Here is a 26,924-nt window from a genome sequence, read left to right as displayed (position 1 = left end):
CTGCGAATCTGTAGAAGCGGGTATCAGGGGCTGCGAAAGCGCCTCACTGAGTACCGATAGACTGGCGACTAACTTAACGGTAGTGTCGTCGGCAGCTTATGTGGTCTGTCTCTGTCTTTATCCTTTTGTTTTTTTCAGAAGATCATTAGTCAGATGGCTTACCAAAGATATTTCAGAGTACGGACATCGAGAGCGAATGAATTTAGCTACAAAAACAGCCTGATGACAAATAGTTCGGGCACTGAACAAAACCGACAGCAAGGGACATTGTGGTCTGGGCCTAAACAGGTGACGTAATAAGAATGAAAATCTCTGTGAGTTATTTGCATTCCACAGGCAAGACAATTATTAATTTTTTCTGACATCGGTTAGAGAAAGAAAAAAGATCACCAACGAGGTACTTATCTTTTAGAAGACTTTAGGTCTGAAACTCCAAAAACAAAAATTTCAGGAGTCTGACGACTGGCACTTGCGAACTGCTACAGGCATCGCACAGCAAGAAAGACTGATGTAATGGTGTCGGCTGCATGTTTTATACCCCTGACGACCTGATGTCATGGAAGAAGCGACAGCATCCGACACAGAAATCCCAAGACTCTGGTATTCAGGGTGGCTGAGGGCTACCTGCAGGCAAATAACCCAAATGTGATGACTGCAACAGTGAAATACGAAAAACATCTGGAATTTCTAGTACTTCCTCCCATCCCCCAGAGCTGCCAACATTGAAGGATGTGTTTGTTACAGCCTGTGGTTCCTCCGGAGAGCCAGCCTATTGCACCTAAGAAAGCAGACAGAATGTACAAAGTTCATCAGTCTTTTAAATTTTTATACACACATCCCAGGCCTGACCCAGTGACTATGACTTTAGATGGCATTTTGTTAAATGTAATTCTTCCACTTCTGATGTTGATGGTAAACCAAATGATAAGTTAGGGAAAAAAATGTAGGGTTCTGCAAATTTATTAGAATTTTGCATTGTCCGGCTCATATGTTACAGTTTATTTTGACCCACTATGAAAGTATGATGAATGTTTCATCTGCAGTTCCTTCCAATGAGGAAAATCTGATTTTTGTGTTGTTTGATTTCTTCTACTTCTCAAGTCTCATGACTTTGTAGATACTACATACAGGGCAGATGCCACGAACACTATGTTGAGTAGGTTCGCCTGGTTGCAGCCTGAAAATCTCCCAGACAATGTAAAATATGAGATTTTAAATTCATGTTTGGCTAGAAATTTAGTTGTTGGTCTTTCTGCTGCAGAGGTTATCAGAAATGTGAGGACAGGGATAAATTGATAACAGGGACTCTAATACTTTTCATCCCTCCTCTAAATTTTCCAAGAGTTTTTTTCTGCTCCCACATCCCTTTTAGCAAGAAACAAAACAACAGCCTCAGCAAATGCTGGTAAGCAGATGTTTAAATAACAATGGCAAGGAGTTTCTAAAAAGAAAGCCGGAAGTCTCCAAAACAACATTAAAAAGTCAGAATGACTAAGGGACCATGTCTCCACATACCCACACCTCCAAGGCAGTCGTCGATCCCTTTCAGAAATTCTGAAACTCAGTTTCCCTCTTTGGTAACAGATTGTTTGACAAATGGGTCCTGAGACAGACTCAGCAGGGTACAAATCGAAGTCAGAAGAAATCCCTCCTTTCCAAGGAATTATTCCACATCTACCAAACCAAACCCTTCTGTTCTCTTCTGCCATACAGCACATGCTTTCTTAGGGTGTAACAGAAACAGTTCATCAGTCCCAGCAAGCAAGAGGTTTTTATTCAAGAATGTTTCTGGTGCCAAAGAAAGAAAATGCATGGAGACCAGTTCAGGACCTTGTTTTCCTAAAGCAGTTTGTAATAGTGACCAAGCTCAAAATGTTTTTACTATGAAATCTCTCACTTCTTCCTTAAGCTTTTTGGTAACCTTAGATTTAAAAGATACTTATTTCATTACTGTCCATCCAGACTCGAGATGTTTTTTAAGGTTGTATGTGTCTGGATCACATTAACAGTTCTTTGCCTTAACCTTTGGCCTAACACTGCTCCAGTCATGTTCATGAATTGTCTAGCTTCAGTTACAGCACACTACAAGTTACAGGATTATCCACATTTTTACCTATTTAGAAGACTTTTTTTTTATCACTGCAGAGTCTTTTTCAGAGGAACAGAAATCTCTCACTTGGGTGAGAAAAAGTACAGTTGTGTACACTTACCATAAATGTAGATGTTCAAGTGTATTCACTGTTGCAGTCATTACATTTGGGTAGATTCCCACAGCTAAGGTTGGGAGGAGAAATTTAAATAGAATTAGGACCAGCTATAAAGGCCCTGCAAGACTGCAGTGGCAAAACCAGGCCTGGATTTAGAGAAAATTGACAAATGATAATGCTTGGTGAAAGTAAGTAAAGAACTCCAGGTAGCAGCTTCTAGGATGCCCCTAGTAGGGACGCCCCTGAGAAAGGCTGTAGAGGTAGATGCAGTGCTGGTTGAATGTGGTCTCATGCCTTGTGGGATAGGTTTTCCAAGGTGCTTATAGCAGTGGCCTATCCATTTTGAAATGGCTTGTTTTGAAATAGCTTTTCCCTCTGCCCCTGCAGCAAATGCAACCAGCAGTTGTTGAGATTTCCTTTGAGGTTTAGTCCTGTTCAAGTAGAATCTAAGTTGTCTGTGCACATCTAAAGTGTGTAGTATCCGTTCCCCTTTGTTCTGTGGGTTAGGAAAGAAGGCAGGCAAATGAATGGACTGATTATGAACCACACTGGATACCACCTTGGGCATGAAGGAGGGATTGGTTCTGAGGGACACCCTGTCCGCATGAAAGATGATGAAAGGTTCCACTGCCATAAGGGCCTGTAATTCAGATACCCTTTTTGCAGAAGTGATTGCCAAAAGGAAAGCTGTTTTCCAGGAAAGACATTTTAAATCTGCAGTAGCAGCTGGCTCGAAAGGAGGAGGAGTGAGTTTTTCCAAGACAAAGTTAAGATCCCAGGCTGGAGTTGGAGCTCTCCTGGGTGGCCTTAAATTTTTGGCCCCCCTGAGGAACTGCTTGAGCAGTGAGTGAGAGAAGAGGGGAGGCTCTGTGCTATAATGAGCTGAAATTGCTGAGGCATGAATTTTGATGGAGGAAAAAGACAAGCCCTTATTGAAGCATCTCAGTCAAGTATTGTAGAATCTGAGGTAAATTGGGCACTGCTGCGTTCATTCCATGAGATTGGTTCCAATCACAGAATTTTTTCCATTTTGCAGCAGAAGATTTTCTAGTACTATGCCTCCTTGCCTCTAAAATGATAGCCATCACTGATTTACTGAGGGATGGTAAAGGAGAGATTAGGTAATTAGCCAGGCTGCTAGGTTGAGGGTTTGCAGCTGAGGGTGCAGAATCTGGATCTCCTGCTGAGTCTGCCAGTGTATTTAGTTTTCCAGGCAGGAATTGAGCATGTAGATTCACTTAGTAGCTCAAGGCTGTGTTCCACAATGCCATAGTTAGTCTGCAGAGGGGGTAAGAATGTGTACCCCTCTGCTTGTTTATGTAACACATGACAGTGGTGTTGTCCATCTTTACCATTAGTTGTCCTGGAAGAATGTGGTCCTTGAATGCTGTCAGAGCATTCTGTACAGCTAACATTTCCTTTTGATTTATGTGCAGGTGCATTTGACTTGGGTTCCATTTTCCCTGAACGCACTTCCCTGCCAGGTGAGCCCCCCCATGCATAGTCTGCTGCGTCTGCTGTTAAGAGTTGTGCGGCAGGGGGTAATGTGAATGGTAGTCCCCTGTTTTGGTAGCAGGCCTCTGCCCACCAAAGGAACTCTAGGCGTAGGCAAGGTATGATAGGAATCCTTGCTTCTAGATCCTGTGAATGTTGACACCATAGGTTTTTGAGATACCATTGTAGTTTCCTCATATGTAGCCTTGCATATGGAATTAGAAGAATGCAGGAGACCATGAACCCCAAGGCTTGCAGTATTTGCCTTGCACATAGCTGGGTTTTTGTGGACACTTGTTTGAAGTAAGTTGTCAAATGTATCCGTTTCTCTGGCGTGAGGAAAGCCATCAGCGAAGTTGTATTCAAGCTTGCTCCCAGGAATATAATTTGTTGACAGGGTACCAGGTGTGATATCTTTTCGTTTATGGTGAACCCCAGACAAGTCAGTACCCTTTGAACAAAGGCCAGATGATTGAAAACAATGCCCCGGCTTTCTGCCTGAATTAGACAACCATCCAGGTATGGGTATATCTGAATATTTCTTTGACTGCAAAAGGCAATGACTGGAGCTAGGCACTTTGTGAATACCCTGGACGCAATAGATAAGCCAAAGGGCAGTGCAGAGAACTGATAGTGCATGTAGCCTGCTTTGAAGTGTGGGTATCTTCTGCAAGACCCCCTGATAGGGATGTGCAGGTATGCTTCTTTTAAGTCTAGCGTTGCCAACCATGCATCTTTGCCTAGCATAGGAAGCAGCTGAAGAGTCAGCATTTTGAATTTTGGAATCACCAGAAAGGTGTTTAGAGTAAAAAGGTCCAGGATAGGACGCCATGTATTGCCTTTTCTGGGTACCAGGAAAAGTCTCGAATAGAAACCTTGTCCCTTTTCCTCTTCTGGTACCAAATGAATAGCCCCCATGTTTAATTGAGAGTACTTGATTTTGGGCCTCTGCCCACTGATTTGGGGGTAGATCTGGCCACCCACTTGGTGTTGGTAACGTTTGCAAGTGAAATCTGTATCCTTGGGACACTATATTTAAAACTCATTTGTCCTGGGTAATGAGTTCCCAGTTTTTGGCCTGCAGACCAATCTTTCCGCCTAAAGGAGCATTCAGTTGGGAAGTGCTTGAAAGTTTTAAAAGCAAGTCAGTGAGACAGTTTTCCATATGGGGGGAAGAGTCTTACTACTCCCAGATTTGGGTGCAGAAACCGCCCCATTGCTTAGTCTTGTGTGTCCCTTGGGACTGAAACTTGGGGTTTCTGCTGTGTCTGGGTTTGGCTTGAGAAGACCTGGAAGGGGCTGGAAAGGATAATTTTTTAGAGGGCTAGTGCTTACAAAATCTAGGAGGCTGAACTTGTGAGAAATCTTTAACAGTTTGCATAGATTTAGCTTTATCTTCCATCTTTTTAAGAACTTCCTCAGCCTTGTTGCCAAACAAGCAGTCCTGATTTAAGGGAGCATCCAACAATTTAGCTTTAACATGATCAGGCAAAGACTGCTCCTTAAGCCAAGCATGCCTTCTGAGCACAGACCCAGTAACAGCAGCCCTGCAAGAGGCCTCTAATGAATCAAATCCACATTGCAAAGTATGTTTTCCAACCTGTTCAGCAGAATGCATTAAATCCTGTAATTCTTTATTTTCAGCACAGTCAGGAATCAACATTATTTTCTGTTTAAGCAATCCAATAACATGTTATTGATACTTTAGCATATGAAACTGGCAGTTTAAAGCCCTAATTGCCAAGGTTGCAGATGTGTAAACCTTCTTAACCCAGCTATCCAGCGCCCTGGAGTCTCTATCAGAGGGGGCAGGATTTTTAGCAGTAGAAGCCTTGATGCCCTTGGGTCCCTGTGAAATAGTCTCTGGATCCGCAATAGGATTTTTAAAAAGGAACTTGTGTTAATCAGGAACCCTGTAATATCTGTCAGGTTTTTTGGGAGCAGGAGGCAAACAATCAGGGGCCAAACTAGATTCTGAAAAGGCATCATCAACTAATGTCTAGTACAGGAGGTAAAGCTAAAGGCCTATGCTGAGGCAGGAGTAAGAAATCCCTAAGTCTCTTTTTTGAATCAGAAAAATCCTGGCTTTCCCAGTGAAAATGATCCCTTAGAGTATGTAAGGTCTCACCAAAAGTAAAATCCTCTGGATGGGAAACAGAAGGACTAGAGTCCTCTGCATCAGAATCCTCAGAAGTAGATAAGGGCAAATCCAGATCTTTAGAAGAATCAGAAAACTCAGAATCCTGGTCAGAAGATTCATAAACAACTTCAGTCCTAGGTCTCTTAGAAGGGGAAGGTTGGCTTCCCCTGATTAGAGTTATAAGATCTTCAGCCATTCTTATCATTTGTTTTTTAGGCATAGAGGCCTGAGCATGCAGCCTGGGCATCGGTTTCTTAGGCATGGTTCTAGATTTTGGCCTAAAAGAAGAAGGAGGCGTTGGTTTAATATGCAACTCCGTAGGCCTGAATACACCCTCAGAAGCCGGTGCCTGCACAGCGGCTCCGGACCCATCCAAGGTAGAGACATCCGCAGGTTCCACAGCTGAAGCATCTCACAGTATACCGGACTCTGAATGGGTCTCAGTAGAGGCCTGCTAGTCAGAAGTAGCAGGTGTCAAGGCCTGCGAAAGCACCTCACTGAGTACTGGGGAAATGGCTTAGGAGAAGCGTCGTCGGCAGCTTTGGACCTCGGCGGCCTGTCTCTGTCTTTATCTTTGCATTTTTTCGGAATCCCGGTAGTCAGATGGCTAACCGACGGCATTTCTGGATAATTAAACTGAGAACTGAAATATTTAGAGATGAAAATATACTGACGACTGATAGTGCGCTGATTAAATAAAGCATAAAACGACAGTGAGGCACGTCGTGGTCAGGACCTAGGCAAGGAATACAGTACGAATGAAAATCTTTGTGAGGTATTTGCTTTCCACAAGTAATGCAATTATTAACTTTTACTGACATAGGAAGGAGCAAGAAAAAGTTTCCCCAACGGGGTACTTAGCTTTAGTTGAAGACTTCGGTTCTGAAACTCGAAAATGAAAATTTCAGGAGTCGGACGACCGGCACTTACGAACTGCTTCTGCTTCGGGCACTACACGGCAAGAAAGACTGGTGTAATGGCATTGGCTGCATGTTTGATACCTCTGACGACCTGACGTCATGGAAAAAGGGACAGCAACTGACGCAGGACCCAAGACTTTGTTAATCAGGCCGACTGAGGGCTACTGCAAGCAGATAACCCAAATGTAATGACTGCAACAGTGAAACACAAAGAACATCATCCTGTTCCTGCATGAAAACTGGAAATGGCAGCTCGCTGTAACTTTACAGTAGAAAAACTGACGCCTTCATGAAAATGTGTACTCAGAAAAAAGAGAAAAGCTGATGTTCGGCCTGAAATAGGGTCAATATTCTCCTTTGAAGCCCAAAATCAAAAATCTTTTTCCACTTACTGTCATAGACCTTTTCTGTGGAAGCCTTCTGAGAAGCCAAGATTATGTGGCATACTAGAGAAGCTAGCCTGGACTTTCATACAATCACTGGAATTGGAGAAACCATGCTGTCAGTTTTAGGGTGTGCAGACTGGGTTGATGATGTTCTGATGGGTGAGAGTTAAGGTCCTGACTGGGATCCAGTATCCATGAGGGATACTTGAGATGAGACCAGTCCTAATTTAAAATCTTAACCTGATGTTAGTAAATCAGGTAAGGTCATAACATTCATAACCAACAACTAATTTGTTGATTTTAAATTAGGACTGGAATGTAGACATACGTTTTACGTCAGCAAACTGCACTTTTATTAATCATATATAGTTTATGCACAACACCTGCATATTAGTGGTTGTAGGTACCATGAACTATTGATTCAGATTTATTTGTAGATTACTAAACATTTTTTATCCTTTAACACTACATTACATTCACTCACATTTTAGTGTTTAAGTATTATTATGTGAGTATAGAAGTTTGTTTAATTTTAGTATTTTTACGCAAGTGCTTATATGTATTTCAATATATTATACGTATTTTATATATATACATTAACTGTTTAAACACACAATTCATATATTTTTTAAAGTTCTTTCACAATTTTTAATAGTTCTTGTATATGGTATATACATGGATTATATGTCTTTAAGGACAATTTAATTGGGGCTTTTGGCGCCAAAATTTGAATTTAAACTGGTCTTTTCATTAGCAATTGTTCTGAGGAAGCCCACATATGCTGGGTGAAAGCGCTTAACGTACTTCTTGTATGCAATAAAAAGCTGTTATTTCTAAGCACCATTGTCACACTATTGGGGACATTCAGGCAACCAAAGTTGAAAAGCTGGCATTTACAGAATGGACTGATGCTGTATGCCTCTCCCAAATAGTATCTATACAGGCCCTGGCTCATAATCTGATACAACCAATGTGATAGTCTATGGTTCCCAAACAACCATGGGAACTTTTTCATAAACATCAGAACAGAGATCAAAAGTATTTGAGCTGAAAAAAGAACTGATGGCAACAGGAGATAGGCAAGTTTTTCTAGTGAAATACCCCTAAAGTAGCTAAACTATATGAAAAGTGCAGCCACACTGGTAACTCACGAGGTGAAACATAACAGCGCAACCCCAAGAGCTGGGGCAGTCAAGACACTAACACAAATAATTCATCACAGCACAATTGAAAAGCCACTAATATTACTACCAGTTCTACAAAGATTAGCAGTTTACAGAGTTCAATGCTCAAATCAAATTGTTTTACAACACAAAGTTTGAATGCTGCACTTACATGTGATCACTAATTCAAACAAATTACCTGTACAGGTTTAACTCATCAAGACTGATATTCATGACATCAATAACAGGTGGAAGACTGGTGGAAGTTTTTCTTAAAACCAGAGAGAACTCATTCTTAACGGTAATATGACCAAAATCTGCAACCAGCACATTTTTTGACACAGCAGACTGAGGCATTATAACTACTGGAGCTTTTACATAAATATCCAGTGACATCCGAGTACTCCTTTCAGCAAGCTCTTTAACTCCACTTGCAGCCTTTTCTGCAGCCTGTACAGTCGCCTCTGTCAAAGCTTCCTTAGCAGTCTGAAAGTTGTTCACAAAAGCCTACAAATAAAATAAAAATGGATGCAATTTAAATAACTTAAAAAATGCAGAAATTGTTAAATACATTGCAGTGGCTGCTAAAAAAAACATACTACTCTGCCAGAGTGTAATCAGAAATAGATCAGGTGAGGTACTATGTACAAATAGTTAAGGGGTAAAATGACACCCAGCACATTAGTATCAAATGCACCAAGTTTCAAACACATAAATGAGGATAAGTGTAAGTGAGCTAGCAAAGAAAATAACGGTGTTCAAAGTGATGTGTGATACAAACAAATAGTGCAATCTCTGGTCATGAAAAAATGAACATGTTCCATCTTTAATTCTATATTTAGAATATAAACCACTGACAAAATGAAGGCCATTGTGTTGGTGGGTGGTTAGAAGAGAACAGCACAGGCTTTTGGCTACATCAGGAGTGCGACTACTCCCTAGGTGTGGGAAGAAACACCATCTAGAAACTGATGTGCAATTCTAAAAATGCTGGCTAAACTCCAGCACACATTCTGGATTTCCCTTCTGCAGAACTGAGCTGGAAATTCCCCAAGATGACAGTTCCAGTGGCAATAAACGCAAGTGAAAGTCCCTGAAAAAAATACATGTGCAGTACAAATGAAAATGAACCATGACTGAAGTTAAGACGAAACATATATTCATGAAGATTTCAACCTTTGGGTAACAAAATATTACATAACCAACAGTAAATAGTGGTGAAATTTCACAAACATTTTATTACAATCCCTGCCTTATGTTTGAAAAAGCAAATCCTAAAGCTAATCACATTCATAAATAAAAAAGTTACATTGGTAGCTAATATAAATCCACACACTACAGCATCTTGCTTTACACATCCTGCAAAGCTCTCCTGTTGGGGGAAGACAGCTCTAATATTGCTGAAAGAAAGAATCCTGACAAGCCCCCGCCGACTCTAGTTCAGTTAGCACTCTCAGTGAGTGACCATCTGTTGCAGGTTGCCCAGATTCTGCACAAAGTGGTAGTTTCTTACTCTGCTTGAGTGCCACTGCAGGAGATGCCCGGAAGTGAGTTCAGTATGCATACGGACCTAGATGTAATCCTATACCTATATGTAATCCACCCAAGTAAATGTCCCATCATTCCAGAATCTACTCCAACCCTATCGCACCACCAGACCACTAAGATCCAGCAACAAAAATCACTTGCAGTTCACTAAAGCCAATAACTCTGCTGGTGAAGCACTATTCTCTTGCGCCCTAGCCAAATTATGGAACTCACTCCCACCCACAATTACATCCGTACCATCATGTACCCACTTCAAAACTTTACTAAAAGCGCACCTAAAAACATGCTGGCTATGCCCTTGCAACTCCCACTCTAATATCATCCACCCCATCCAACTACTACCTTTCTTTCCACTCCACTAACTACCTTGATTATAGCAAGCTCAAATGCTCATAAGCCTAGTACTTATTATACAGCAGGAACTTCTCATTGTAACATTTGTTACTGTCTATTATGTACTTCACAGATAAAGATTCTAGTTGTCTACTGATGTACTATGTTCTTCATCTGTAAATATGTTGTAAGTAATAGCTATGTTAAATTGTTAATCACTATGTAATCCAATGTAACTACTGTCTGTTTATTTTACTGTGGAGTTTTTCTCCCCGGGCCTCCGCTGAAAATGGACCTACGTCCAGTCGGACACTCCCGGTCAACAAATTTAAATAAATAATAAATAAATAAATAAAAGTATGTACCCACACATTAGGACCCACAAAGCGGGTACAGCAGTAGACAGTAATCAACCCTCTCCCTTTTCCTTTCTGGATGACAATTAAGTTCCCTGTCTCTCATCTCTCCCTCCCCATTCAACCTCAAAAAGCACATGGGGCAGAATAGGAATAAACAGGCCTTTTGGAGAAACAAGCTGTGTTAACTGTGAAAGAGGATACTGATTAACAGGCATACATCCAATTTGTTGTGATACTCTTCAGTGAAGATTCAGATTTTGGTGAAGGAAACCTTTACTGTCCTCATGACAATATTATAAAGCCCAAAAAAGAGTGATGAATCCCCATCTCCTAGGTTCCCATTACCCATTACAAATGCAATGGAATTGTGCCTATGCTGATCCAAATAGCAGTTCAAGTAAAAAAGGGAACAAAAGAAAAAGCAAGACATTCTTCCTGGTCTGTCAACTCCAGATGGCAGGTGGAATGGAAAGCACTTACACAGACTACAATGTTCTCAACATTTTGGGACAGTGGAGAAATCAAAGGGTAAAGATGTAAATTGAAAGTGCAATTTCAAGGCACAAAAATCTTAGGAATTTCTTTTTGTGAACAGGAACGTGCAGATAGGCATCTCAGATATAGAATAACCAAAAAAAAGCCTTGAGAGATGTAAGCAGAAAAAGGGTTTGTAATGTGAGGATTCTGATTTTTGGAATGAGGAAAAAAGTATTAATTTTTGAGAAGTCTGAAATAGGTCTCCAGCCACCTTCTTTTTTTGGGAACCAGAAACATTCCTGTATAGAAGCCTTTGCTATGATGGAAAGTGGGACCTGCCTCTATGACTCCCTGAAGCAACAGATCAGAAATAATTTGATGAAACAGATGAATTTGTTTTGCAGCTTAAATAAGAGGGAATGCCCACTGAAGTTTGTAATCATGATGAATTATTTTTAGCATCAAAGCATCTGATGTTATACATTTTCAGAGAAGAAGGTAGCAGGAGAGACCACCTGCAATTTGGAAAGAAAGGCGGGGTAGGAAAGGAAAGTTAAGATACAAAGACAGTCATTTTGGAAGGTGGGTTCTTGAGATCCCTGTCTTTTTTTGTGTCACACTGCCATCTTTTAATTGGTTACACTTTTTCTGGATATATTTAAACTTTAAAAAAGGTCAAAAAGTAGAGGGATAACTTATTTGGTACTTGGGGACAGAGGACAATAAGACTTGCTTGACTCCTTGGATCAACCTTCCCCCATCTCCTACAGCTTGAGGACCTCATCTGTAGAATTTCTAAAAAAAAAACATCTGTATCAAGTAGGGCATATAACAACTGAGCATTTATATCATCATGAAAGTTTTGCAGTATCACCCAGGCATTTCTAGACAACACTGTTCCTGGAGCACATACAATAAGCATCAACTGTTTCATAAGGCACGCTTAACATAATCCTTAGTGACTTTGGAAGCACAATTTATGATGTCAAGTAAATTATCCTTGTCCTCAGAATTGGTAAGGCTGGATAAAAATTGTTGCTCATTGGCAAAAATGGATAAAAAGAAGTTATGTCTTACCATAATGTGCCATCTGTGTTGTTGATCTTCGTTCATTACTGATGGGTTATCGGTTCCTTCCTCGGAACAGAGCCTGCCAATATCAAGCTCGCGTCAGCGAAAAACTCTCGAACCAAGGTCCTACCCAGAGTGCTCTACTCCCTGTTGCCTCAGATCGAGTTTGCAAGTTGATAGATACCTCTTGGTCATAACATACCTACCAGAAAGGAGTACATGAAATCAACCAAGAACCTCCGGATGGGGGACAGAGGGTGAGAAGTAATGAATGAACGAAAATCAACAACACAGATGGAACGTCATGGTAAGACATAACTTCTTTATCTGATGTTGTTTAATCTTCGTTCATTCCTTACTGATGGGACAGAGTCCCCAGCTACGTGTACTCCGGGGTGCCTTCATGGAAGGACATTCCTGAGCACCATGGAACCAAAGAAAGCTCTACCTCTTCTGGAGGCCAAGTCCAATTTGTAATGAAGAATAAATGTATGAAGTTTAGCCCAAGTTGCAGCTGAGCAAATATCATTGAGGGAAGCCTCAGCATGTTAGGCTGCTGAAGTTGCCATAGATCTTGTAGAATGTGCTTTGACTCTATGAGGTAAGGTGAGATTGTTTTTGTTGTAGATAAAGGTGATACAATTTCTCAACCATGAAGCCAATGTAACTTTTGATACAGGATGACCCTGTCTAAGTCCAGAAAAGGCCAGAAACAGTTGGTCTGATTTATGGGTAGATTTTGTTCTGTCCAGATAAAATCGTATTTGTCTATGAACATCCAAGGAGTGCAAGCAATACTCTCTATTGTTAGAATGGTTAGGAAAGAACACTGGAAGATTAATACACTGGTTGATCGCTCAAACACCACTTTTGGTAAAAAGGTAGAATTGGTTCTCAGTGATACCCTATCCTTATGGAAGATAAGATAAGGAGGTCTGATGCATAAGGCCTGCAGTTCTGACAATCGTCTGGCCGATGTGATTACAATCAGAAACAAAGTTTTTCAAGAGAGATATTTTACAAGAGGATGCAGGTTCAAAGGGTGGAGCTATTAAAGCTTGTAGAACCAAAGCCAAATCCCACGGTTGTACGGGTTCTCTGAAGGGAGATTTTAGGTGGATAACCCCTTTCAAAAAAGTCTTACAGAGTCTGTGTGACATAAGTGAAGAATCTTGAAAATCAATATGAAAATTTGAGATGGCAGCTAAATGTACACGGATAGTACAGGAAGACATCCAGAGTGGAAAAGATGTGACAAGTAATCTAATACTACCGTGACTGGGGCTGACAAGGGGTCTAATTTGCTTATCTGCTGCCCATAGAGAGAACCTCTTCCATTTGTTAAGATAGAATAGTCTGGTGGACGATTTATGAGATGCAATAAGAATACTGTGCACAGGGAACAAAAGGTTTTCATGCCTGGCAATCATAGGAAGTGGAGAAACTAAGCTGTCAGTTTCAGGGTTGTTAGATTGGGGTGAATCAGACCCTGCAGATGGGAGATCAACGTTGGTCATGGATTGAGGATCCATGGTTGATCTAGCAAGTGAGGCCAGAGGAAGGGAAACGAGACTTGTCGAGGCCAATATGGAGCAATGAGGATCACTTTGCTCTTCAACTGTCGTGCTTTCTTTAGAAATCGGGAGATGAGGGGAAGAGGTGGATAGGCAAAAAGAAGACCTGAGGGCCAACCGTGGACTTGAGCATCCCTTGGTGACTGTCCCTGAGGGGGGATCAGGGCAAAGTAGTTGATGCACTTAAAGTTGGTTGGGGAGGCAAATAGGTCGCAGCAAGGCTGGCCCAAGTGGTGGAAGATTTTTGCCGCTATCAGAGGATTGAGGGACCACTTGTGAGGCTGTAGAATGCACCTGCTCAATTCATCCGCTATCACTTTGGAGCTCCCGGGAATGTGGGTTGCAATCAGAAAGCAGTTGTGAGCTATCGCCCATTGCCATATTCTCAAGGCCTGTCGGCATAACAGATAAGATCTGGTGCCCCTTTGTTTGTTGATGTACCAGAACACTGACATGTCTGATTGGATCGCAATAGTCCCTGATGGAAGGATAGAGTGAAATGCTTGCAATGCTAGAAGCACCGCCCTCAGTTCCAGGACACTGATATGCAAAAGGGCCTCTGACCAGGTGTCTTGGACTGAGTTTCCTTGACATAGCCCCCCCCAACCCATCAGGGAGGTGTCCGTGGTCACCGTGGCTATTGGTAGATGGGGGGAGAAAGGGCGAGACCATTGTTGGGGATTTAGAGACGTCCATCAGAGTAAATCTTGTTTGCATCTCTGAGTCACACTTACTGGAAAAGACAAAGGATGTTTTATTGGGTACCACTGAGTGAAAAGTAGCCACTGAAGAATTCTCATTTGGAATCTGGCTAGGGGAACAATGGTGATTGAAGCTGCCTTTGACCCCAACAGCTGAAGTACTGATCGAGCTGGGGATTTGTGGTGACAGAGCAACAGTGGAACTTGTCGTCTTATTCTCTGAAGTCTGTGTTCTGGAAGGAATGCTGTGCAATTTCTTGTGTCCAACAGTACCCCTATGAATTCCAAAGACCGAGTCTGGGTTGTGTTGGATTTCTCCCAGTTTACAGTGATTCCCAGGCTTCGAGCTGTTCAGAGAATATACTGCAGGGCTTCTTCCAGTAGACGCTTGGTGGGGGGCGGTAAGGAGCTAGTCTAGATATGGAAATGCATGGAATCCTTGAAGTCGCAAGTGAGAGATAACCACTGCCATGCATTTTGTGAACACTCTGGGGGCTGTAGAGAGACCAAAGGGCAGGGCTCGAAACTGGTAGTGACTGGTTCCTCCACTTCTGTATAGGAGCCAGTCACTGGTAGTGACTGGCTCCTATACGGAAGTGGAGGTATCTTCTTGATCATTTGTCCATCTTTATGTGGTAATATGCATTTTGAAGATCTAAGAGCACATCCAATTGTCTTCTTCCAGAAGAGGAAGGATAGACTGAACCATGACCATCTGGAATTTCTCTGTTTTTACAAATTTGTTTAGTGTACTGAGATCCAGAATTGGTCTCCAGTCCCCTGTATTTTTTGGCACTAAAAAGAACCTTCAGTAAATTCCAGATCCTATCTGGTCTGGGGGGACCGTCTGGATAACTCTTTTTTTTCTGGAGCAGCTTTTTGATTTTGTGTGCTGCTGTTTCCCTTTGACTGTGTGGAACGTCCGCAACACTCTTGATGAGACTGGGCAAAGATGGAAGGGGATGTGATAGCATCTGGATATAATCCGTTGTACCTAAGAGTCAGTTGTTATCTTTTGCCAGGCAGCAGGGTACAAGGAGAAATGACCCCCGACCTCTTTCAGAGGTGAGCAGTTGGGCAACACTTCAGGAGCGCTGATAGGGATGGCCAGAGAAAGAATCTCTGGAACACCAGTTTTGCAGACCTGCTCTGGCCCGAAAGGGGCATCTTCCATTGCAGTTTCCCTCTCTGCCTCTAGGGGAAAACTCAGCACGTGTATCCCGGAAAGAACCCTGTGATTTCTTCTGCCAGATCTTTCCGCTCCTCTGATTTCTGGAAAAGAATCGCTGAGGAGTGGAGTGCCTGACACCAACGGCAGACAAGGTCTTGCCATCTTGTTCACATCATGCCAGCATATCCTTGACTTTAGGGCCAAACAAAGAAGCGGCCTCTATGGGGGCATTCATGAAGGAAGACTTAAAGGAGTCCGCAAAGTCACAAAGGTGCATCCAAGCATGTCGTCTAGTGACTATACCTGTGCCTGCCTCTCTAGCCGCCCCTTCTGTTGCGTGAGAAATAACACCCATGGAAGAGATGGAAATGGACTCTAGGGTGGCTATCTGAGAAGCCACATTATCACGGACTTCATCAGAAACAGCTCCTGCCAAGGTGTCAGAGAGCTGGTTGATAAGATCTAGCTGAAACCTGGTAAAATGTGCCAAATAATTCAAAGACCTTACTGCGAAAGTCAATGAAGCAAACACACGCTTCCCTAATGTCAATTGCCCGGGACTCCTTGTTGGGCAAATGGACAGTTTGGCTCTCTTCTGCCAAATCCTTCTTAGTAGCAGCTGCCACCATCATAGTGTCTACTAGGAGACCAAGTGACCAGAGGGGGTGCTCCGCTGGGGGTGATAATATCTTGTCTGGCCTCTTGGGTATCGCTTCCATGGCATCAGGAGCCTTCCAGGCTCACTGCACGATGAGCTGGACAAGCTCATCGACAGGCCGGGTGACCCAGGAGATAGGGGGTCGGGAATGAAAAGCTTGCAGGAATACAGATTCCGCAGAGGAAGGATTAGAGAGATTCCAGTCACTCTTCTAATGATATCGAGGATGTCACCAAAGGACAGCTCATCAGAGGGTGACCATGGGAACCCTTCCCCATCATCAAAATCCATACCTTCAGTCAATGACTCCTCAGTGGAGTCCATGTGCTTCCTCTTGCACAATGCTTTGTAGTGCTCTTACTCAGTGGGAGGTTATGGGGAAGACTGCAAAGAGGGGGTTCTCCTTAGGAGGAGAGACTTGAAGCTCTTGTGCTCGATGTCCGGGGGTTGAAGCTTGTGGCACGGGGGGGGGGGGCTCTGACAAATGAGCTTTGCCAGCGGAGGCAAGAGCCCTCTCCATGGCCTGGAAGGCTGGCCTGCCCAAGGAGGGATGGGAGCCCAAACACAGCACGACAACCACGGAACCGGGGTCACACCCCGCCCCGATGAACTCGCCCTCAGACCAGGAATCTCAAGAGGACCGAGAACCGTAAGACAGAGCATTCCTGGAAGGTGCCATTGAAAAAATTGGAGTGGAGCCAGGAATGCCCCCCCCAATGGCAAAGCCACTGGCCTGAGAAGAGCCTGATGCCCAGTGCACCGAGGGCCACAAGGATGACTCTGGTTCCAAAGTGAGATCCACTATTGGAGTCGGAAGGAAGAAAGCTGCTGTCGGAGTAATAGGCTTCAAGACTTGAGTAGAAGTCGAAGGAGTATACGTTGGGGTTTGAGGCAAAATATGCTCACATGAATGAGGGAACGTGGACTTTTGATGGTTGAGAGAGACCTCTGGCCACAAGCAACTGGTCAACAAGCGGCAACACATCCTGCTCAGAAAGACTCTTGGTTGACCTCATGGAGAAGGCTGATGGCGAGGCTGGCCTTTCCAGGAAAGGACTATACTGACTGCTTGCACAAGGAACCCATGAAGGGGAATATTTGGTCCTTGCTAGTTCAATAGGTGCAGAGCTCGGAGCCGAGGAAGTCTGCACCAAAGAAAATGGTGTGGAAAAAGTCTGGGCCGAAGATGTCGGCACCGTGGTAGTTGAAGGTGTCTGCACCATAAAGGCAAAGGTCTGCCTGAAGGGTACGGTACCGTAGTGGAAAGTGTCTGCACTGGCAATAAGGATATTGCCAAGAAGGACTGCACCGAAGTACATGTTGGTGCAGAAAAAGTCTGCACCGTGGAGTACAGAAGAGTCATACTTGGAGACAAAGGTGACTGTACCAATGGTGCTGAAGGGGACTGAACCTGTATTGACGATGCCGTAAGGGGTTGCGACAGAACTGACAGAACCGTAGTTGTCTGCACCGGAAACTCCGGTGCAGATATCGATAAAGGAGACATGGCTGTAGTCAGGATCATTTGGGGTGGTGCCGACCCTGGAGCTGACAGGGTCACAGGTGCCAGCGCTGGAGTAGTAATCAATTTCACCTTCTTGAGAGTCGACTCCCTACGATCTCCAGAGGGAGAAGAAGGGAGTGACTTCAATGAAGAGGAAGAATACCTCTTGCGGGGTTTAAAAGGAGGGGGTGAGCCCTCCGACCCAGAAATAGCCTCAGACAAATGAGACTTGAGGTGACCTTTCAAAATTAACTTATTCTTCCTCTCGTTGAGAGTCCTGGTAGAGAAGTTTTTTATAGATCCCACATGGAGGATCAACGGTCAAGTGGGAGACATTAAGACAGTAGACACAAGTCATGGCCATCGGAAAGAAGTAACTTACGGCCGCAGTCCTTGTACTGCTTGAAACCAACGGAACTTTTCTTATCCGACGTAGCTGTTGTGGAGAAGAAACACAGTAGCAAAAGGAAGAATAACAGCTACCCAAGAAAAGGGAAAAAGAGAAAAAGAAGGATTACCAACAATGGTAATGAAGAATTACAGCAAGGTAAGAAAAGAAGGTAATAAAGGGAAAGGACTAAAGGGAAAGAGTCTAAAGTGTGCAATAGGGTAGGAAAATATTAGAATAAACTTTTGAGAAAATTTTATAGTAGTAATAATATATAAACTGTCAAAAAATTAAACACTTAGCTGAAAGAGTGGCTTGACACGGCATTTCAGCAATGCGGAAGAACGAGATCTAAGGTAACAGGGAGTAGAACATTTTGGGTAGGACCCTGGCTCAAGAGTTTTTGGCCGACACGAGCTTGATATTGGCCGGCTCGGTTCCCATCAGTAAGGAATGAACGAAGATTAACATCATCAGATCAGATATTTGGATATGTGCTTGGCAACTTATTGCAAGTTTAACTTCTCCAAGTCTTATGAGTTTCTAATACCATGACGGGAATGCAGCCATTCCTATGTCAAAGTATGATTAAAGTTCATATTAGTATTGTTTCAATCTTTTATGTTAGCCAAAAGTACTATTCGCAGCACCTGTAATGTGCTCATAATGGACTGCTGCAATTCATACAGAGTTACATGTATCAGTAACATATCTAAAATAACTGCAAATTATTTTTTATGAGACACATTGCTCATACTACTACTACTAATGTAACTGTCTTTCCACATTGCCCTCGTTTCTGCCTGCAAATCCTGGCATTTTATGTCTCTGTGTAGGTAAAATACTGTTAATCACTGGATGTAGCAATTTCAATAACCAATACTACTTTTGTCTTCTTTTCATGAACTAATAAATCTATTATTTGAACGTTATGTTCTTACCATAACGTTTCATCTGTGTTGTCGATCTTCATTCATTCTTGACTGATGGGTTCGCTTCGAATCCTCAGAACAGACTTGGCCATTATAGTAACCCGTGCCAGCCAAAAACTCTCGAGATAAGGCTCTACCCATACTGCCCCTCTTCCCATTACCTCAAATCGAGTTTGCCTATCAAAGAAAAAAGGAAGCTCTGTCTGAGCAACAGCCCTATAACAATCCCAGGACTAGCTCCAAACCTACAGGAGTCGCTAGGAGGGTGCAGGAGGGCAGGATGTCAAGAATGAATGAAGATCAACAACACAGATGGAACGTTATGGTAAGAACATAACTTCTTTATCTGATGATGTCACTCTTCATTCGTTCTTGACTAATGGGGCAGAGCCCCCAGCTACTTTAGATCATGGGCAGCCCTAAGGAAGGATATTCCTGAGCACCATACAGCCAAAAGATGCTCTTCCCCTGGAGACCATATCTAATTTGTAATGAGTGATAAAGGTATGCAGGGTAGCCCAAGTTGCAGCTGTGCATATGTCTTCCATACAAGCTCTGGAATGGATGACCACTGAAGCGAAAACAGAACTTGTCGAATGAACTCTAACGTTTGTTGGTAGATTGAGTTTATTCTGATGGTATATAAATGTAATGCAGTCTCTTAACCATTTTGACAAGGTGACCTTTGAAATTGGTTTGTCCAATCTGGTACCTGAAAAGGATAAAAACAGTTGGCTTGATTTTCTACAGGAGTTTGTTCTGTCCAAGTAAAAATGTAATTGCCTGTGGACGTCCAACATATGCAGGCAGTACTCTCCTTTGTTTGAAAAATATGGAAAGAAGACTGGTAAGTCTATGGTCTGGTTGATATTGGAGTTTGACACCACTTTAGGAAAGAAGGATGGATTAGTTCTGAGTGACACTCTTTCTTTGTGAAAGATGATATATGGATGCTTCACACACAGAGCCTGTACAGTACAGTTGTGTACACTTACCATAATGTAGATGTTCAAGTGTATTCACTGTTGCAGTTATTACATTTGGGTAATCTGTTGGCAGGTTGCCCTCAATCGGCCTGATTAACAAAGTCTTGGGTCCTGTGCGGGTTACTGTCCCTTCTTCCATGACATCAGGGGTATAAAACATGCAGCCGACACCATTACATCAGTTTTTCTTGCCCCAGATCTGAGGTACCCCCCCCCAAAGGGGGAGCAAAATATATAAGAAATTAAAAAGCCCAAAAATATACCTCCAAACAAAAGCAAATACACCAAAAATGCTTTTAAGCATAATAAAAGAATGTAGTGGTTTAGTAAGAGAAAACCAGGGGACTGGAGGGAGGGTAACCAGGACTGCAACAGTGAATACACTCTAACATCTACATTTATAGTAAGTGTACACAACTGTACTATGTTCTTTGTGTTTCATTGTTGCAGTCATTACATTTGGGTAGATTCCCAAAGCTATGGTTGGGAGGATGGATTTATACAGCATTAGGACCAGCTATAAGGCCCTGCAAAATAGCAGTGGCAAAGCCAGCTCTGGATTTAGAGAAAATTGGTAAGTGATAATGCTTGGTGAAAGCATGAACTGAAATCCAGGTAGCAGCTTCTATAATATCCCTGGTAGGAACACCTCTGAGAAAGGCTGTAGAAGTAGATGCAGCCCTGGTGGAATGAGATCTGATCCCCTGGAGGATAGGATTTCCATGGTGCTTATAGCAGAAATGAATGCAATGGCTTATCCATTTAGAAATGGTTTGCTTTGAAAGAGCCTTCCCCTCTGCCCCTGCAGCAAATGCTACCAGCAGTTGTTCAGATTTTCTTTGAGATTTAGTCCTGTACAAGTAGAATCTAAGTTGTCTGTGAACATCCAATGAATGCAGAATCTGCTCCCCCTTGTTCTGTGGATTGGGAAAGAAAGTTGGCAAATGAGTTTACTGATTAAGAGCCACACTGAATACCACCTTGGGCATGAAGGATGGATTGGTCCCGAGTGACACCCTGTCCGCATGAAAGATGATAAAAGGCTCCACTGCCATAATGGCCTGTAATTCAGACATCCTTCTAGCTGAAGTGATTGCTAAAAGGAAGGCTGTTTTCCAGGAAAGAAATTTTAAGTCTGCAGTAGCAGCTGGCTCGAAAGGAGGTAGAGTGAGTTTTCTCCAATACAAAGTTAAGGTCCCAGGCAGGGGTTGGAGCTCTTCTTGGTGGTCTCAAGTTTTTGGCCCCTCTGAGATACTGCTTTAGCAGAGGATGAGAGAAGGGGGGGCGGGGGGGGGGCTCTGTGTTGTAATGAGCTAAAATGGCTGAGGCATGGATTTTTATGGAAGAAAAGGACAAGCCCTTGTGAAGCATCTCAGTTAAGTATTGCAAAATCTGTGGTAAATTGGGCCTTGCTGTGCTCATCAATTGAGACTGATTCCAGGCACAGAATCTTTTCCATTTGTCAGTATAAGATTTTCTAGTACTAGGTATTCTCGCCTCCAAAATAACATCCATCACAGGTTTGCTGAGGGATGCTAAGGGGGAATTTAAATGATTAGCCAAGCTGTAAGATTTAATGTTTGGAGCTGAGGGTGCAGAATTTGGTTCTCCTGCTGCGACAGTAAGGTGTCTGAGGCAGATGCCATGGAGAAATTTGTGACACACTGCGCAGGAGTGGATACCAGTGTCGACGAGGCCAGTCTGGAGCAATCAAAATCATTTTTGGTTTGTCCTGTTTGACTTTTAGTAGAACTTTGGAGAGCAGAGGCAGGGGGGGAAGGCATAGACTGATAGGTTTTTCCAGCTGAAGGACAGAGCATCGACTTTCCAGGCTTTTTTGTGAGGAGTTCTTGTGTAACATTTGTCCAACTGGTAGTTCTGGAGTGAGGCAAAAAGATCTATGTCTGGGCTCCCCCATTTGCGTGTCAACATGTTGAAAATCCATGGTTCCAGTTTCCATTCGTGTCAGTCCATGAGATTTCTGCTTAGTTTGTCTGCCAGAATATTCAGCTTCCCTGGCAGGAATTGAGCTTATAGTTGTACTTGGTAGCTCAAGGCCGTTTTCCACAATGCCATGGCTAGTCTGCAGAGGGGGTAGGAATGTGTACCCCCTGCTTGTTTATGTACCACATAACCGTGGTGGTGTCCGTCTTTACCATTAGTTGTCCTGGATGAAGGTAGTCCTTGAAGGCTGTCAGTGCATTCTGTACAGCTAGCATTTCTTTTTGATTGATATGAAGGTGCATTTGATTTGGGCTCCATTTGCCCTGAATGCACTTCCCTGCCAGATGAGCCCCCCCATGCATAGTCTGATGCATCTGTAGTTAGGATTTGGGCGGCAGGGGGTGTTATGAATGGCAGTCCCTTGTTTTGGTGTCAGGCCTCTGCCCACCATAGGAACTCTAGGTGCAGGCAAGGTAATGATAGGAATCATTGTTTCCAGGCTGTGACAATGTTGACTCCATAAACCTTTTAAGTACCACTGAAGTTAACCTCATATGCAGTCTTGCATATGGAATTAGAAGAATGCAGGAGGCCATGAACCCCAAGGCTTGCAATATTTGTCTTGGAGATAGCAGGGTTTTTGTGGCCACCTGTTTGAAGTAAGTCAGCGTAAGGAAAGCCATCTGGGCAGTTGTATTCAAGCTTGCACCCAGGAATGTAATTTTTTGACAGGGTACCAGTTGTGATTTCTTTTCATTTATGGTGTACCCTAGACAAGTTAGAACCCTTTTTACAAACGCCAGATGTTTCAGAAGAATGGCCTGGTTTTCTGCCTGAATTAGACAATCGTCCAGGAATGGATATATTTGAATATTTCTTTGCCTGCAAAATGCAATTACTGGAGCCAGGCACTTTGTGAATACCCTGGGCGCAGTAGACAAGCCAAAGGGCAGTGCAGAGAACTGATAATGCAAGTAGCCTGCTTTGAAACGTAGGCATCTTTTGCAAGATTCCCCAATTGGGATATGCAGGTATGCCTCTTAAATCTAGAGTTGCCAACCAGGCATCCTTACCTAGCACAGGAAGTAACTGGTGAAGAGTCAGCATCTTGAATTTTGGAATGTCCAGAAAGGTGTTTAGAGTAGAGAGGTCCAGAATTGGACACCATGGTTTGTCTTTTCTGGGTAACAGGAATAGTAACCTTGTCCCTTTTCCTCTTCTGGTACTAGTTGAATAGCCCCCATGTTTAGGAGGGAAATAACTTGTTTCTGAGCCTCTGCCCACTGATTTGGGGGCAGGTCTGGCCACCCATTTGGAGGTGGCAACATGTGGAAATGAAATCTGTATCCCTGGGACACTATTTCTAAAACCCATTTGTCCTGGGTTACAAGTTGCCAATTTTTTGCATGAAGAGCCAGTTTTCCCCCAGAGGGGCAGCTAAGAGGTAAGTGCTTGGTACTTTTAAAGGGAAGTCATTGAGACTATTTACTATAGGGTGGTGTCTTGTTATTTCCAGATTTGGAAGTGGAAGCACCCCTTTGCTTAGTTCTGAAAGTCCCTTGGGAGTGAAACCTGGTGTTTTTGGAATGTCTGGGTTTGGCTGGAGTGGCTCTGGAAGGAGCTAGAAAGGACCAGTTCTTAGTAGACCATTGCCTACTAAATCTTGGAGATTGTATTTGTAAGAAATATTTCACAGTTTGCATAGATTTAGCTTCATCTTCCATCTTTTTTAGAACTTCTTCAGCCTTATTGCCAAACAGACGGTCCTGCTGCAAAGGAGCATCCAACAGTTTTGCTTTTACATGATTAGGCAGAGATTGCTCCTTAAGCCAAGCATGCCTTCTAAGCACAGACCCAGTAACAGCAGCTCTGCAAGAGGCCTACAAAGAATCAAAACCGCATTGCAAAGTATGCTTTCAACTTGTTCAGCTAAATGCAATAAATCCTGTAAATCCTTATTTTCCACACAGTCAGAAATCAACATCATTTTCTGTTTAAGCAGTCCCATGACATTCTGTTGATATTTTAGCATATGGAATTGACAATTTAAAGCCCTGATTGCCAAGGTTGCACAAGTATAAACCTTTTTACCCCATCTATCCAGCGCCCTGGAGTCTCCATCAGAAGGGGTAGGATTTTTAGCAGTAGAAGCCTTAATGCCCTTGGGCCCCTGAGAAACTGTTTCAGGGTCCGCAACAGGATTTTTGAAAAGGAATTTGTGGGACTCAGGAACCCTGTAATATCTGTCTGCTTTACTAGGGGCTGGAGGCAAGGAATCAGGGGCGATACTGGATTCCGGAAACACATCAACAATGTCTAGTACAGGAGATATAGCCAAAGGCCTATGCTGAGGTAGAAGGAAATCCCTAAGCCTCTTTTTGGATTCAGAAAAATCTTGACTTTCTCAGTGAAAATGCTCCCTTAAGGTATGTAAAGTTTCCCCAAAAGAAAAATCCTCAGGGGGAGAAGCAGAGAGAATTGAATCCTCTGCATCAGAGTCCTCATAAATAGGTAAGGACAAATCCAGGTCATTAGAAGAGTCAGAAGAAACAGAGTCCTGTTCCGAAGATTCATAGTCAAGTTCAGCCCTAGGCCTCTTAGAAGGGGGGGGGGGGGTTGAATACCCCTGATTAGAGTAATTAAATCTTCAGCCGTTTTGATCATTTGTTTTTTAGGCATAGGGGCCTGAACATGTGGCCTGGGCGTCGTTGTTTTAGACATAGATTGAGATTTAGGCCTTAGTATTAAAGGTGGAATCGGTTTAATATGCAAGTCTGTAGGCCTGAATACACCCTCAGAAGCCAGTGCCTGCATAGCAGCGCCAGACCCATCCAAGGTAGAGACATCCACGGGTTCCACAGGTGAAGCATCTCGTGGCATACCAGACTCCGAATGGGTCTCAGTAGAGTCCTGCGAATCAGAAGTAGCGGGTATCAGGGGCTGCGAAAGTGCCTCACCGAGTACCGGCGAACTGGCGACTGGCTTAGGAGAAGCGTCGTCAGCAGTTTTGGACCTCAATGGCCTCTGTCTTTTTCTTTGCATTTTTTCGTTATTCCGGTAGTCGGATGGCTAACCGACATAATTTCTGGATAATTAAACCGAGAACTGAAATATTTAGAAGCAAAAATGTACTGACGACAGATAGTAAGCAGATTAAATAAAGCAAAAAACCGACATCAAGGTACGTTGTGGTCAGGGCCTAAGCAAGGAATACAGTACAAATGAAAATCCTTATGAAGTATTTGCTTCCCACAAGTAATACAATTATTACCTTTTACTGACATCGGTAAGAAGCAAGAAAAATTTTCCCCAACGGGGTACTTAGCTTTTAGTTGAATATTTCAGTTCTGAAACTCGAAAACGAAAATTTCAGGAGTCGGCCGACCGGCACTTGCGAACTGCTTGTGCTTCGGGCACCGCGCGACAAGAAAGACAGATTAAAATGGCGTCTGCTGCATGTTTTATACCCCTGATGACCTGACGTCATGGAAGAAGGGACAGCAAACGATGCCGGACCCAAGACTTTGTTAATCAGGCCAACTGAGGGCAACCTGCCAGCAGATTACCCAAATGTAATGACTGCAACAGTGAAACATGAAGAACATCTCTGAAATTCTCCTAGCAGACATGATAGCTACAAGGAAGAGGGTCTTTTCCAAGATAAATACTTGAGGTCACACGTGGCTGCTGGCTCCAAGGGCTTATTAACTAAGCACTGCAAGACTAAGGTTAAATCCCAAGGCGTTATAGGATCTTTGAAAGGTGACTTCAAATGTTGAGTGCCCTTAAGAAAAATTTTACAAAGTTGGCAAGACATCAAAGAATGATCATCAAAAACGTTATGGAAATTTGAAATGGCAGCTATATGAACTCTAATGGTAGAAGTTGAGGCTCCTAAATGAAATAAGGTGGCTAAATATTCTAACACCTTATCGACTGGAGCTGAGAAAGGATCAAAGCCGTTTGTATCTGACCAAACAGAAAATATTTTCTATTTGCCAAGATAAATTTTTCTGGTGGACAGTTTATGAGAAGCCAGAAGTATCTTTTGCACTGGGAAGGACAAATTGTTTCGCCTGGCAATTACTGGAAGTGGAGAAACCAAGCTGTTGGCTTGAAATGTTGAAGGTTGGGATGGACCACGCCTTGAGGCTGAGATAACAGGTCCAGAGTTGGATCCAGAGTCCATGGGGGTTGAACCAGGTGAGGTCAGAGAAGGAAAACCAGACTTGACGGGGTAATAAGGGGAAATGAGAATCACTTTGCTACTCAAGCATTGGGGTCTCCACAGAAATTGGGGAATGAGAGAGATTGGTGGGAAGGCATACAAAAGTCCCAGGGGCCAACTGTGAAGAAGCGCATCTCGGGGACTCCCCACAAGGGAGGGAATAGGGCAAAGTATCTGCTGCATTTGTGGTTCATGGCAGAGGCGAACAGGTCGCAGCAAGGTTGACCCCCACTGAAGGAAAATTCTCATCACTACATAAGGATTGAGACACCACTTGTGAGGTAGAAGGCTACACCTGCTTAGTTTGTCCGCAATCACGTCGGAATTCCCCAGAATATGCGTTGCTATTAAAAAGTGGTTGGAGGCGACTGCCCACTGCCAAACTCTTAGGGCTTCCTGACATAGAAGGTAGGATCTGGGTTCCCGCCTGTTTGTTGATGTACCAGACTACTGACATGTTGTCTGACTGAATAGCAATTGTCCCTAAAGGAAGGGCAGACTGGAATGTTTGCAATGCTAAAAGCACTGCCCTCAGTTCTAGGACACTGAAGTGCAGATTGGCCTCCTGAGAGAACCAAGCACCTTGGGCGGTCTTTCCCTGAAAATGCCCCCCCTACCCTATCAGTGAAGTGTCCGTGGTCACTATGGTCTTGGGTTGAGAGGGGAAGAAGGGATAACTCCATAAATTTTCTTCTAGCTTCATCCACCAACATAAAGCCTTCTTGCAGCGGTTTGTTATT

At 43.2% G+C, this 26,924-nt stretch overlaps 1 protein-coding gene across 2 annotated transcripts in view; it reads right to left on the bottom strand.

Moving 5' to 3' along the window:
• VPS13A (vacuolar protein sorting 13 homolog A) overlaps positions 1-26,924 on the bottom strand; it is a 4,910,496-nt gene that overhangs the window by 2,245,936 nt on the left and 2,637,636 nt on the right. For both annotated transcript variants that reach the window (XM_044060868.1, XM_044060869.1), the window contains exon 33: positions 8,510-8,817. In XM_044060868.1, the coding sequence (XP_043916803.1) occupies positions 8,510-8,817 (308 nt within the window). The remainder of the gene's footprint in view (positions 1-8,509; positions 8,818-26,924) is intronic.

This window comes from Protopterus annectens, chromosome 2.part0 (genome assembly GCF_019279795.1).
Source record: "Protopterus annectens isolate FY-2018-M chromosome 2.part0, PAN1.0, whole genome shotgun sequence".
In the NCBI taxonomy this organism is placed as follows: domain Eukaryota; kingdom Metazoa; phylum Chordata; order Ceratodontiformes; family Protopteridae; genus Protopterus; species Protopterus annectens.
Note: the sequence above shows the minus strand (reverse complement) of the source record. Positions and strands in the feature narration are given on the sequence as shown.